The 15,387-nt window shown below is 41.0% G+C and overlaps 1 protein-coding gene across 2 annotated transcripts in view; it reads left to right on the forward strand.

Moving 5' to 3' along the window:
* Nucleotides 1–822: 822 nt before the first annotated feature.
* The window catches only part of eps15 (epidermal growth factor receptor pathway substrate 15), a 160,312-nt gene continuing 145,747 nt past the window's right edge, over nucleotides 823–15,387 (forward strand). For both annotated transcript variants that reach the window (XM_067990232.1, XM_067990233.1), the window contains exon 1: nucleotides 823–887. In XM_067990232.1, coding sequence (XP_067846333.1) covers nucleotides 861–887 — 27 coding nt within the window. In that variant the 5' untranslated portion in view covers nucleotides 823–860. The remainder of the gene's footprint in view (nucleotides 888–15,387) is intronic.

The raw sequence follows: 15,387 nt of genomic DNA on the forward strand, positions 1-15,387 counted from the left end.
GGTATAGCTGTAGTTTAAGTGATTATAAGTTCATGTCCCATTATAACTACTTCCTTTTCTATTTCATACATGTAGCCATTGGGTGTCAATTTTCACAAAATAAAACAAACTGAGTTGAGAATGTGATCCCAAAACATAAAAAAAATAACTTATTTAGTCACCTTGAAGCAGTGGCCTTGGTCATAGGCCTTTATTCATTTCTGTATTTCAGTTACAAGTTGTTTTTAAGTTGTCAGTTTCTGAATTTTATAAATTGGCTTTTTTGTTCAGGATACAAAAGAAACAACTAGCATTTATATAGTATCATTCACATCCTCACCACCTCTCAAAGTGTCACAGCTTTTGAAGTGCAATTTCTGTCGTTATGTAGACAAATGTGGCAGCCAATTAGCGTGCAGCAAATTCCCACAAACAGCAGAGGTAAATAACTAATTAATCTGTTTTGGTGGTAATGGTTGGGAGATCAATGTTTGTCAGGTCACCAGATGAGCTCACCTGCTCTTCAAGTACTGATATGGGCTTTCTTACAAGCTGATGGAGCCTTGGGTTACCATCTCATCCAAAAGGCAGCACTGCACTGAACTGTCAGCCTAGATTATATGATCAAATTCTGGAGGGGGACTTGAACCCACAAACTTCTGACTCAGAGGCTAGAGTGCTACCAACTACCAGGCTGGCACAGGAGGAAACTGGAGAAGGAAAACAATAAGATTGACTTTATGCAGCCGTCAGCGAACTGCACGGGGATCAACGACTAAAGGAAGTTTATTCCATCTGGAAACCCAGTCCAGGTTTTATTTGTAGTCCTAAAGTTCACGAACTTTTTTCAGTGCATGATGGGCTAAAGTGAAGGAAACAGCATGGCGGGGCAGTTTACACTCACTCAGGTAAAAGCAGGGCGTTCTCACTTGAAATATTAGAGCTGTTACAACGTTTAGGGCGATTTATAAAAAAATACCAAATGGGCGCTGAAGAAATGCGGCTCCGGCCCCCGAGAGGAATTGAATTTTACTCTCGAAAGTCGGCGTTGTGTTGGGCCTGTGCGGTAGCAACAACCGGGGGGGGGGGGGAAACATAGAAACACATCTGTGGGCGTAGTTTGTGGGGAAGTTTTGCGATTTTTGTTGAGCGTTTGGAGGTATTGCAGGGCCTACGTACCGCTACCCCCACCGTCTCCTGGGCTCCAGTCCTCGTCCCTCGCCGGAGGCCGGGCGACAGGAGAGACGGTTACTGACTGCGACTGGGAGGGTGAAGCGAGCAGGGTCCGGGAGCATGTTACACTGGTGCAACTTCAACTATGTAAATAAATGTCTCCAATTTAGGGAAAACAGCATGTGTTCGTATATAATTTGATTCCGTTTAAATTTATTTATTCTGTCTGGGTGATTTTAAAATAAATATGATCTCCAAATATAGTGATTTTTAAAAAAAAAACTATTTTCTCATTACATATACACACAGCTTCCTGCCCACCCTTATTTTCAAACATTGCACTGTCCTTATAAAACAGTATTTCCTGGTGAGCAGTGCTTTGGGAACAGTTTGCCTGAAATGCTGCTCACACTAAGTCAGATGATCTATCATGTAATGCAGAATGTCTGTTGTTGTGTTCTTTTAGGATCACGTAGTTTAATTGCTGTTAAGTGAACATAGGGTGAGGTCAGATTTTAACATCTGTTCAGGTTGCAGGTCAGAACCTTGGCTTTCTTTTTGTTTTAAAAGTGATCGGTAAAGACATTCAGGTGTTATAGATGTTCTGGTGTCAATTAAGGTATTTTCATTTGCTTTTTTTTTCATATAACGTGACTGCCTCACCCACATATATTACAATGTGAGGATTCTGGGAGACAAAACCAGCTCCTGAATCCTGCATATGCAACAAATGATTTCTGGGTGTGAGCTTGTACCCAGAAATTATGTAAGAAGTTCAGAGGATTTTGTGAAAATTGAAGGGGTTTACACAGTCTTCAAATAGTTTGTTGTAGCCTCAAGTTGGTCAAGCAGTTACTGTTCTATTTTGTTCTGTATACCTTTTTTGGGCTTTTTACTGTCATTGGTAGCTTCTGTTACTACCACCACAGTTGCCACCTTATTTTCTTTGAGTCTGCGTTATGCTTATTCTAATGTTTTACTACATTAGAACAAGTGGTGGTCCTAATGTCACGTAACAGGAAGAGCATTGTTATGTTTTCTAGACTGATCCATCTCTTTTAAAACTAAACTGATTATTAAATATTAAATATCACATTGTACCATCAAAATTCACCTGAGGCCATTAAGCCTGATTGTAAGTACCCATCTGCTATCAGCGCTTACATTTTTAGGTACAAAATGATAAAATTGTGACACAGTACGATTGTAATGTGAAAGAGTTGGCAAGCTATGTTCATTACATAATGTGCTTTTGTCTTGTTTTGTGATTTTGCGCATCCATACCTCAATAATGTGCATCCATGTTTATTAAGCCGACAGCAACAACTCATGTAGGTGAAAGTTGCTGTCCAGATCCTTGCTATATAGTATGTTGCTAAGCATTGGTATTCAGCAAACTGCAATCTGCTGCCTTGTGTGCAAATTCACTGCCGGCATCTCAGTTAGCAAGATGGTTGGGACAGTATCACTACAGGGAGATGTGTTTCCCTATAGTTTTTATTGTGAAAGGATTTGTTAACTCATCCCTCAATACCTTATCCACAAAGTTATATAAGTTAATCCTGACTGATTTAGTGATTCTCAACAGAAAATAGCCAAATATTATGGAGAAGGCCAATGTTGTCATGAGATTTCAGTGATGGTTGGCGTATGGAAAGGAGTGGATGGAGTTGGTGCAGCACTGGAATGATGGTCTGGGACTTGGGCTGGGTTTGGGAGTAGAGTGAATGTTGTGCCTTACAGCATTCAGGATGGGATGGGGGGTGGAAGGAAGAGACTGGCTGAGGTGTGGTAGCACTCAGTCAGGCTGGGATTTAGTAGTACCGGGGGGAGAGGAGGTCTGGCAGTTTTTGGTGGGGGAGGGGGTAAACTGTGATGCAGACATTGACAAAATGATGCGCAAAAGTGACACCATCTGGAATACTCACTGTAATGTCAGAAAACAATGCAGATTTATATGAAAGTTATACGGTCTCCTTGCCCTCACCTTTCAACCCACCAACCTCCATGTTCAACAGATCATTTTCTGCAATTTCGACCCTCTCCAACGTGATTTCAAACACATCTCCTACCCTCTACACTCAGCATTCAGAAAGGGACCGATCCCTCTGACACCCTGGTTCGCTATTCCATTGCCACCACCACCACCTCCTCTTCCCTGGCACCTTCCCTTTCAAGTGCAGAAGATGCTGGCGGGTTGGTCTGTCAACCTACTTTTTTCTTTCATCAGATTCCTTGGTTGCTGGAGCCTGCTCCACTTTTTGAGTTTTTCATGTTTCCCTTTCTACTTACTCATTGCCCTTTAGCCCTTGACTCACACTTCGTTATATATGTCTTTTATTTCTTTGATTTCTCTCCTTTACGATTTTTGTTGAGTGTTTGGAGATATTGCTGGGTCTACATACTGCTACCCCCACTGTCTCCTGCATGCATCACTTCTACCCTTTAGCCATTTCCTGAACTCCACCGTAGTACTTTACAGACTCTTGACATTCCATGTCTTTTCCTGTGTGTGTGTGTGTGTGTGTGTGTGTGTGGTTGGGTGTTTAATTTTGCTTCCCCCTTTCCAGTTTTCTGTTCCGTTTTAAATACCAGTCATCTGTAATATCTTTCATTTCTGAGGAAAAGTTTATACCTGAAATGTTAACTAATTTGTCGTCTCTTGGCATATGCTGCTAGCCCTGCTGAGTGTCGCCAGTATTTTCTGTTTTTGTTTCTAAATGAATTGGGCCTTGCCCATATATAAAATGACCTGTTTAATTTAACTTTGTAGCAGCTCCTGAGAATTTTCATACGCAGATAAAGGTTTGTAATCAGTAATCTAGAAATGTGGATAAATGCCAAATAAAACATATGAAACAAATTTACCATAAGCTAGGAACTCACAGCAGGACATCAGCAGATAATCTAATTGACAATATGGATTTTACGTTCACCTTAACTTTTCAATCTGGAGCTGAAGTAAAAAAAAAAGTAGGAGATGGTTGGCAGTCTTTGGTCTAATGTTAATAAATACAGATATATTTGCATAAGGCTACAGAGATAGGGAGAGGTGAGGTCGTGGAAGGATTTGAACATGAGGATGAGAATTTTAAAATCGAGGAGTTGGTGGACCAGCAGCCAATGTAGGTCAGCGAGCACAGGGGTGATGGGTGAACGGGACAGGCAGAATTTTGGATGAGCTCAAGTTTATGGAGGGTGGAACTTGGGAGGCCAGCCAGGAGCGCATTGGAATTGTTGATTCTGGAGGTAACAAAAGCATCGATTAGGGTTTCAGCAGCAGATAAGCTAAGGCAGGGACGGAATGGGCAATGTTACGGAGGTGGAAATTGACGGAAATGGGGTCAAATAGGATGCCGAGGTTGAAAACCATGTGGTTCAGCCTGAGACAGTGGCCAGGGAGGGGGACGGAATTGATGGCGTGGGAACCGAGTTTGTGTTGGGGGCCGAAGATGATGGTTTTGGTCTTCCCAATGTTTAGTTTGAGGAAATTGTAGCTCGTCCAGGACTGAATGTCAGACAAACAGTCTGACAACACAGAGGCAATGCAGGAGTCAAAAGAGGCAGTGGTGAAGTAGAGCTGGGTGTCGTCAACGTCAAGTTCCATACGTACGCTATGTCTTCGGATGATGTTGCTAAGGGGCAGCCCGTAGATGAGAAATAGGAGGGGCCAAGGATAGATCCTTGGGAAATAACGGTATAGGAAGAGAAGCCGTTGCAGGAGATTCTCTGGATAGGTAAGAATGGAACCAGGAGAGAGCAGTTCCACTCAGCCTGACAATGGAGAAGGTGGAGGATGGTGTGGTCAGCTGAGTCAAAGTCTGCAGACAGGTCGAGAAGGATGAGGATGGATAGTGCACCCCTGTTGCAGTCATTTGAGACTTTTTGATAAGGGCTGTTTTCAGTGCTGCGGCAGGAGCGGAAACCTGATTGGAGAGGTTCAAAGTTCAAACGTGGAATTACGGGAAAGATGGGCGTGGATTTGGAAGGCGACAACACATTCAAGGACTTGGAGAGGAAAGTGAGGTTGGAGATGGGGGGTAGTTTGCAAGGACAGAGGGGTCAAGGGTGGGTTTTTTTGAGGAGGGGGTGATGATGGCAGATTTGAAAGGGAGGGGGACAGTACTGGGGAGAGGGAACCGTTGACAATATCTGCTAACATAGGGGCCAGGAAGGGGAGTTGAGTCGTCAGTAGCTTAGTGGGAGTAGGATTGAGAGAGCAAGAAGTGGTCTGGTGGACAAGATGAGCTAGGAGAGAAACTGGAGAAAGATGTAAGTTCAGGGCTAGGACAGGGGAATTACATAAATACAAGTTGATATTGTTGAATAAAGTTGACCCCGTGACGTTTATTCTTCAAGTCCCATGAACCTAAAAGTTGTTAATGTTAACTAACCAGAAGTGATGTATTTTGATTTGTAATGCTCAGCATTTTGCTATTTGTAAAAACAAATAAACCAAATCAATATTATGAGTTATAATGGGGCAGAAAATAAGAAAAATGAAGTGGTCTTACTATGGGTTGCAATGATCAGAACAGTGAAAGATTGATTGCTTTTGTGATTGTCATAGTTACAACAGCAGCAGCAGCTGTTTTAGTTTGCTAGCTCCTGTTCATTGGTTGCTGTGTAGTTTGAAGGAAACTCATTCAGTGCAAGAATCTATATAGTGTGAAAGGGTTAGAATTTTTTTTTTCCTCTTTTTGTCCAGTTTTCTCCTCTTCCCTCCCAAAGGCATTAACTGGGGTATGGTTCAATGGGCAGTCCCTGGTATCTTGGCTAGTATATATTTGTTTACATGTGAGCCTTAAAAAGTGTGTGTCAGCAGGATATTTGGCTATTGGGGCACCACAGCTGAATCCAGTTTTGTCCTCAGCTGACTTCCACACATTTACACTACTAATTTTTCTCACTGGATAACAATTGAGTGGGGAGCCCAGGCCAATTTTTCTTAATATATATATTCTTCTAATTTAGGCTACTGAGGAAAATTGTAGCACCTCAGCTGGCTAGGATCAGTTAACTGAGCAGACTGTGGGACCTTTTTTAAATTTGTTCTCGGGAGGTGGATGATCCTGGCAAAGCCACATTTATTACCCATCCCGAGTTGCCTGAGAAGATGGTGGTGGGCTGCTTGAACCTATGTGGTTCTTGTGGTGATGGTGCTTCCACAGTGATGTTAGGTAGGGAATTCTAGGATTTTGACCCAGCATGATGAAGGAATTGCGATAATATGTTCACATCAAAATGTGTGATTTGGAGGTGATGGTGTTCCCATGACATTACTACTCTTCTCCTTGTTGATGGTAGAGGCTGCTGGGCTGGTAGATGCTGTCAAAGTAAGTTTGGTGAGTTGCTGCAGTGCTTCCTGTAGGTAGTACATACTGTAGCCACAGTGGAGGAAGTGAATATTGAGCTCAGTGGCAGGGGCACTGATCCAGTTTTTGTCACCATGGTCAGCTCGACCAATTGGAATAATTGCTCCAGACCAGCAGAAGAAAGCAAGCCCAACCAATAACAAGCAGGTCCAACAGGGCACATCGTGGTAAAGGGCAAGCAATGTTTTAGATGGAGAGCAGGGATGGATCTGGCATGTTTTATCGTGCGAGTCAGTGTGAAGTCAGAATACCGCTTGCAGCTGCTGGACAAAAACCCAGTAATTGCACTAAGATGTGCTGCGTCTGATAAATTCATGCCAAAATTCCAAACTTTGGTGAGAGAAAGACTGCAAAGTTTCACACTGAATGATGACAGATGTTTGTTAAGTAAATATGCACATGAAGTACATTTCTATTAAAATTAGTGTATGTGGCTAAAACTATTGCTTTAGCCACATCTGTGTCTAGTCAGCGATTTTTCTATTGCCCATCACTGCTGTAATGGGTACAGTTAAGTCAGGTGATGGCATAAACCTTTCAGCTGTACGTATCTATTCACTTTATCCTTTCATCTGTGTCACAAAGCCTCTACTGCACCTTTTATGCCTTGTATGTCTTTTTAAAAAATAAACATGCATAACATAGCAAATGTAGTCTAATCCTCTTAATTCCAAGATGCTTAATTCAAAAATCTGATGATTCACTTTTTTTTAAAGCATAAATTCTTGTGTTATTTATGCTGTTTAATTCAAATTGCTGGATAATTCATTTTTTAGCACAGTAAACAACTTTGAATTATCAGGAGCAGACTGGAACTGCTTGTGAGCCTTCAGAAGAAATTCAATCCTAGTGATTGCACTATTATCTAAACTGTTCAAACGACCAAGAAGCGTATTGTCGGCATGTGTTATCGTATACAGAATTGGTTCAGTATGTTTTCAGTGCATTGGACTTTAAAACATTGCAATGTTTTCTGAATGTTGTGTTCAGGAATTTCCCAACATTAAATATTTTGAGGGCAGAGGTCAGAGATTTGCTGATTTTATTTAAAGATTTTTTTTAAAAATTGACAACAGTTTAACTGTGTTTAGGAGCCTTTTCTATTAATGGATCTGGTGCTGCACCTTTTGTGAGCTATTCAAATAGTGTCTGATGGAGTTCAGTGAAGCAAATAGACGCCTAACACTATCTGAAGGAGGCTAAGATGCTTGAATTAGAATTTGAATTTATCTTAGTTGGATTTGTGCTTGCATTAAAACATTATTTCCCATGCTGCTGTTTTTTGCTGTTGATTGACCTGCCTCATTCTTAGACAGAGAGGGAGTGAGGGAGATGAAGCTAGAGACTGATAGAGAGGGACACAGACAGGGAGAGGGGGGAGAATATAAAAGCCAACAGGTAATGATGATGAGTTTATATAAAACCTTAATTGGATCTCAGTTAGAGAATTATGCAGTTTTGGGCTCTACATTATTGGAAGATTATTGAGGCTTTAGAGAGTGTACAACTCCGATTTGTTAGGATGCTGCCTGGTATGAGAAAATATAAACACAAAGAAAGACTTGAACAATTGAGGCATTTTATTAGTGCAGATTATGACATAAGATAGAAGTGTTTAAAATTATGAAGAGGTGGGACAGGGCAGTGGTTGAGGCAGAAACCATGTCAACATCCAAGATTAGATTGGATAGGTAGATGAAGGAAAAGTGGAAGAAAGGATATGGGAACAGGGTGGGTAAATGAGATTAGGACTATATGCTCACATGGAGGGTAAACTTTTCTCCATTATTGATGATGACATCATGGATACAGTTCTATGGGCCACCCTGGCACTTTGTCCAAGTGGCTGTTCTTATGAGAGTTTGGACAATCAAGTGTTGGCAGGTTATTCAATCACAATTTGTGTCACAGCTCAGACTGATCACACCGTTTAACCAGTGAGTACCTAAGCCATATGGAACAAGAAGGCCCAGGTTTACACCCTGTATGGGGCTCAGTTAGCCCCTCTCAGCCAAGGTGTTAGTAGATACACTACAATTAGCTTCAACACTCCTGGGTTAGGGAAGGGGAAATTTGGCTAGGATGTCCTGCTCCCGATCACTAATAACCCAATTTAAAATGTGGATGTTGGGTAAAGATAAGATTGGGCTTCACTATGATGGCCTCTAGAGCTGAGCTTGCAGATACTCATGGTCAAGACTATAAATAATGAGTACTTGGGCATGGTATTGAGGGTGCCTGACACCTGCAGAACCTTATCCAGAAAGGGGGAGAAGACTGGTAAGAAAAAGGAGAGTTTTAAAAAAATGCTCTCCTGCATTGTGTCTTTTGCTTTTATCTGTTTTTCTGTAATTTTATAATGTTGTGGCTTGTGAGCAACTCATTTAAAATACCCTAATCAAAAGGAGTACAGTGTCTTGAAAGCATATGCCTGACAATTCCTGTGGATACTGAGCATATTCAAACTCACCTTTTGCTTCAAAACAAATCAGCCAGAATGCAGTGATAGCTTCAGAGAAGTTAGTCTTGTACAAGGTAAATTAAAGCTAAATACAAGAAGTTAATAAAAGGAGTTCTGTAATAACAGTTCTTTTAAAATTGGCATGTACAACATTATATTTTGAAAGTTGTACTCTTATTAAATTGTTTCACTAATTATATACTATGGTCATTGTTTAAGAAGCCAGGTGTGCCTCTTTCTTATCCCCACCCCTGAGCAGCCTGATTGTCAGGTTCCAACTCCTGAAATTATTCCCTTTTACTGTCCTGTAATCAGCCTGGCCAACCAGTGACTACAGGTGTGTGTGTGTGTGGTGGAATCCTTGGGTAGTTAGGTCTCTTTGCGGTTGAGTTGGCTCCCAGATGCCGTGCCTGGCAGTGGAAGATTGGGAACTAGTCAAACCGCCTTGGTAGTCTTGGCAATCTGATAACCGAATCAGACAAGTCTGCAGTACTTGTAAGGTCCTGTTTACGACGGGACAGCCAGATTCATAGTGCAGTTCACCAACAAGGTTGAAAAGAAATAGTCTTAAGTTGATTTGTAGGTTGAAATCATCAAGAAAAAAGTAGATAGGTTGGATGATTATGAAGGAACCTATTGAGAGAGACAACGGAGTTGTTTTATTTTTGGGGTGTGTGATGCATCGTTGCTCTATAAACCATTGTTTCCTGTTGACTGCCTCCTTATTTTATGCAAATCAACGATAGAAATTTACGGCACAGAAGGAGGCCATTCGGCCCACCGTGTCTGTGCCAGCTGAAAAAGAGCCATTCAGCCTAATCCCACTTTCCAGCTCTTGATCCATAGCTTTGTAGGTTATGGCACGTCAAATGCATATCCAAGTTCTTTTTAAATACATTGAGGGTCTCTGCCTCTAACACCCTTTCAGGCAGTGAGTTCCAGACCCCCACCACCCTCTGGGTGAAAAAGTTTCTCCTCAGCTATCCTCTAATCCTTTTACCAATTACTTTAAATCTATGCCCCCTGATTATTGACTGCTCTGCTAAAGGAAATAGATCCTTCCTATCCCCTGTATCTAGGCCCCTCATAATTTTACACACCTCAATTAAATCTCCCCTTGTTCCAAAGAAAACAATCTGTGCCTATCCAATCTTTCTCAATAGCTAAAATTCTCCAGTCCTGGCAACATCCTCGTAAATCTCCGCTGTACCCTCTCTAGTACAATCACATCTTTCCTGTAATGTGGTGACCAGAACTGTACGCAGTACTCGAGCTGTGACCTAACTAGTTTTTATATAGTTCTTGTATAACCTCCCTGCTCTTATATTCTGTGCCTCAGCTAATAAAGGAAGGTATCCCATACGCCTTCTTAACCACCTTACCTATTCACCTCTGTTTCTCTACACCTTTCAGTATCCTCCCATTTATTGTGTATTCCCTTGCTTTGTTTGCCTTCCCCAAATACATAACCTCTCACTTCTCTGGCTTGAATTCAGTTTATCACTTTCCGCCCACCTGACCAGCCAATTGATATCTTCCTGCAGTCTACAGCTTTCCTCCTCACAATCAACCATACGGCCAATTTTTGTATCATCTCCAAACTTCTTAATCATGCCCCCTACATTTAAGTCTAAATCATTAATATATACCACAAAAAGCAAGGGACCTAGTACTGAGCCCTGCAGAACTCCACCGGAAACAGCCTTCCGGTCACAAAAATACCCGTCGACCATTACTCTTTGCATCCTAGCACTGAGCCAATTTTGGATCCAACTTGCCACTTTCCCTTTGATTCCATGGACTTTTGCTTTTTTGACCAGTCTGCCATGTGGGACCTTGTCAAGGCCTTGCTAAAATCCATGTAGACGACATCAAATGCGCTACCCTCATTGACCCTCCTTGTTACCGCCTCAAAAAATTCAATCAAGTTAGTCAGACATGACCTTCCCTTGACAAATCCATGCTGGCTATCCTTGATTAATCCATGCCTTTCTAAATGAGGATTAATACTATCCCTCAGAATTGTTTCCAATAATTTGTCCACCACTGAGGTTAGGCTGACTGGCCTGTAATTACTCGATCTATCCCTTTCTCCCTTTTTAAACAACGGTACAACATTAGCAGTCCTCCAATCCTCCGGCACCATGCCTATAGCCAGGGAGGATTGGAAAATAAAAGCAGAAAATGCTGGAGAAGTTCAGCAAATCAGGCAGCATCTGTGCAGAAAGAAACAGAGTTAACGTTTCAGGTCAAAGACCTTTCATCAGAACTGAATGATGTTAGAAGAGTTAAAGTTTGTAAACACAAGTGCAGAGCCAGGGAAAGGGAGGGGAGGAAAGAACAAAAGGGAAAGTCTGTGTTGGGTAGAGGGCAAGAGTGATTAAATGACAAAAGGGGTGATGGTGTAAGGCAAGGAAGGTGATAATGGGACAGGTTAAGAAATAAACGATTGGTCAGGAGTAGCTGTAAAAGGCAGCAGCAGCAGAACCATTACCAGCACTTGCTGTCTGAAAAAGGGAGGAGTAGTTATGATCTGAAGTTGTTGAAATCAGTGTTGTGTCCGGAAGGTTGTAAAGTGCCTAGAAGAAAGATGAGGTGCTGTTCCTCGAGCTTCCAATGAGCTTTATTGGAACAGTGTAAGAGGCCGAGGTCAGAGTGGGAGTGGGACGGGAAATTAAAATGGAAAGCGACTGGCAGGTCAGGGTTGCACTTGCGGACAGAATGGAGGTGTTCAGCAAAGCGATCACCCAGTCTGTGTCAGGTTTGCAAAAAGTTGGTCAGATCCTCCGCTATTTCCCCCCTTGCTTCTCTTAACAAAGAAATCTTCTTGTATAGTTATTTGAAAAGCAAATTTTCCATCTCTCTTCACTTCACTAGAGTTGGTGAGAGGTAACGTATCAGGGATTTTCCTCTTTACCACCTGGGCATTAAGCATCACCTGAGCACAGTTCAAGAGGAGAAATCTGGTGGGGAGGACCACATACCTCTTATGGAAGGAACCAGTACAAAACTAATTTCAATGGAAGGAAGATTGAGAGGGTTCTTTTAAGGGGCGTGTGATCGTCCCTGCCAGATTTTCAGTTCTGCACTCGTGATGTTTAACACCCAGGCTGTAAAGTTGTAAATCTACTCCATCATCTCAGTAATTTTGTTTCCATGTGGATGAAAGAAGTGGTGAGGAAAGGGGAATGGAGTTTTTTTTAACGTGTGTACAGGGTGCCATTCTTACCCTCTGTGAGAAGCCCAATAAGAGAGGAATCACTGCTGGATCTAGTAATGGGAAATGAACCAGAGCAGGCAGATAAGAGAAGTAAGCATAGGGGAACATCTAGGTAATAGTGATCATAACATAATAAGGTTTAAAGTAATTGAGAAAGACATAAGTAAGACACAGACCAAAGTAATAGATTGGGGAAAAAAAAGCTGCTTTTGTGGAACTAGGGCAGGTAAACTGGGAAAAAAAATGACAAAGAACAGCAGTGGGACGTATTTAAAATGGTGATCAAGGCTAAATCTATTCCTCTAAAATGAAAGAACAAAATGATGAAACACCATGGATGAATAAAGAGATAAGGGTAAAATTGAAACTAAAGAAAAAGGAAAACTGTAAGTACATAGACAATAAAGGAGAGAATGACAAGGGAATACGAAGAAATTGGGAAAGAAGTCAAAAAAACAATTAGGAAAGCAAAGAGGAACTTCAAAATTAAATAATCAAAGAATATAAAAATAAATAAAGTATTCTACAGACACATAAATAACAGAAAATTTAGGATAGGGTTAGGACCACTAATGGATGTACAAGATAAACTCATAGGTAATGACAGCAAAATGGCAGAAATATTGAGTAGTTACTTTGCCTCAATATTTGCCAGGGAGACTAACAAGATGGGCGTGACATTAGAAGAGATATAAAAAGATAATAAAACATAGAAAGGGGGGGAGATAATTGACAAACTAATCAAACCTAGAGTAGACCTGAGTAATGCAGTAGATATTTAGATTTTCAAAAGGCCTTCAATAAATTACCACATTGTAGACTCATAACTAAGGTCAGAACATATGGAGTCAGGGGACAGGTAGCAGAATGGATAGCAAGCTGGCTACAAAACTTAGAGAGACCTTGGTCTTGATGGATTGCATCTGTGCATATTAAAAGAAGTTTTGCAAGAGACAGCAGAGGCACTATTATGTAGATATAAAAATTCATTAGAATTGAGAATAGTGCCAGAGGATTGGAGGACAGCTAATGTTGTTCCTATGTTTTAAAAAGGGAGATAGAACATGTCCAGGGAACTATAGACCAGTTAGCTTATCGTCGGTGGTAGGAAAGATAATGGAATCTTTACTCAAAGATATAACAGAAAAACATCTAGAAAACAAAAATATAATAAAGAATAGTCAGCACGGATTTCAGAACAGAAAGTCATGCTTGACCAACCTTATTGAATTCTTCGAAGAGTGAACCAGAGTAATGCAGTAGATATTTGGATTTTCAAAAGGCCTTCAATAAGTTACCACATTGTAGACTCATGACTGAGGTCAGAACATATGGAGTCAGGGGACAGGTAGCAGAATGGATAGCAAGCTGGCTACAAAACAGAGAGTAGGGGTTAATGGTAGCTACTCAGACTGGCAAAAGGTGGGAAGTGGTGTTCCACAGGGATCAGTGCTGGGACCACTGTTGTTCATAATTTACAGTAATGATTTGGACTCAGGAATGGGAAGTACAGTTTCAAAATTTGCGGATGACACCAAATTGAGGGGTGTAGTTAATATAAAGGAAGAATACGTCAAAATGCAAGAAGACATTAATAAACTTGAATACTGGATGTGTAATTGGCAAATGAATTTCAATATAGATAAGTGTAATATGATGCATTTTGGTAGGAAGAATAAGGAGGCCACATACTGCTTGGATAATAAGAGTCTAAACGGGATAGAGGAGCAAAGGGATCTAGGGGTACAGATACACAAATCACTAAAAGTAGTGAGATAAATTAATTAGGCCATAAAAAAGGCAAATCAAGCACTAGGGTTCATTTCTAGAGGGATAGAATTGAAAGAGAGAGAAGTTATGTTAAACTTGCATAGAACCTTGGTTAGACCACACTTGGAGTACTGTGCACAGTTCTGGTCTCCCTATTATAAAAAGGATATAGAGGCATTGGGGAAGGTGCAAAAAAGATTCACAAGGATGATACCAGAACTGAGGATATACTTATCAGGAAAGACTGAACAGGCTGGGGCTCTTTCTTCTAGAAAAGAGAAGGCTGAGGGGTGACCTGATAGAGATCTTTAAGGTTATGAAAGGGTTTGATAGGGTAGATGTAGAGAAAATGTTTCCACTTGTGGGGGAGTCCAAAACTAGAGGTTAAAAATATCAGATAGTCACTAATAAATCCAATGGGGAATTCAGGAGAAACATCTTTACTCAGAGTGGTAAGAATGTGGAACGTGCTACCACAAGGAGTAGTTGAGGCAAATAGAATAGATGCATTTAAGGGGAAGCTAGATAAGCACATGAGGGAGAAAGGAATAGAAGGATATGCTGATAGTGTTAGATGAAGTAGGGAGGGAGGAGGCTTGTGTGGAGTATAAATGCTGGCATAGACCAGTTGGGCCGAATGGCCTATTTCTGAGCTAAAGATTTGATATAACTCAAAACATGTCCTCTGATTCTCCTCATCCCGTTTCATTTTTTTTTTCAAGGAATGCTAGCAACCAGTGGTAAATATTCTGCACTTGAACAATAATTTAAAAATTGCAAAATTCAAAAAGTGAGTTAGTCTTATCAGACTCCTGGTAGCTTTTAATACTAAGAGCAGAGAAATGTTTGTTGCTGTTTTGAATACAATTGTATGAAGTTTATGTATTTCATAAGCATGTTTTTTTTAATTCTAATTATATTCCTGTAAAACCTATGAGTGGCTTCCATTGGAATTATTTTTAGAAAGAGAAAACCTCAGTGGTGCAGTACTTGGGAACAGTAACGTGATGTGCTTTAACAGTAGGCATTGTAGGTTTGATTCGAGTTGCTAATATTGGGTGCACTACTGTGATCAGAGCAAAGCCTACTTCACAGATAAAAGAAAATTGCAGGAAAGGTTGTGCCCAAGCTGCACTTGCGCCTGCCAGCCAGTTCAAAATAGAATTATCAGAAGTGTGCAGTAATAACGTTAACAACATAGCACCTTTAATGTAGAACAACCTCCCAAAGAACTTGGGATCATAGGAACAGGAGTGGACCATTCAGCCCCTCAAGCCTGCTCCACCATTCAATTAGATCATGGCTGATGTGCCCTCAACTCCCATTTTCCTGCCTTTACTCCATATTCCTTGATATGCTTACCTAACAAAAATCTAACTATCTATTAGTCTTAGAAATTCCAATTGTCC

This window comes from Heptranchias perlo, chromosome 9 (assembly GCF_035084215.1).
Source record: "Heptranchias perlo isolate sHepPer1 chromosome 9, sHepPer1.hap1, whole genome shotgun sequence".
In the NCBI taxonomy this organism is placed as follows: domain Eukaryota; kingdom Metazoa; phylum Chordata; class Chondrichthyes; order Hexanchiformes; family Hexanchidae; genus Heptranchias; species Heptranchias perlo.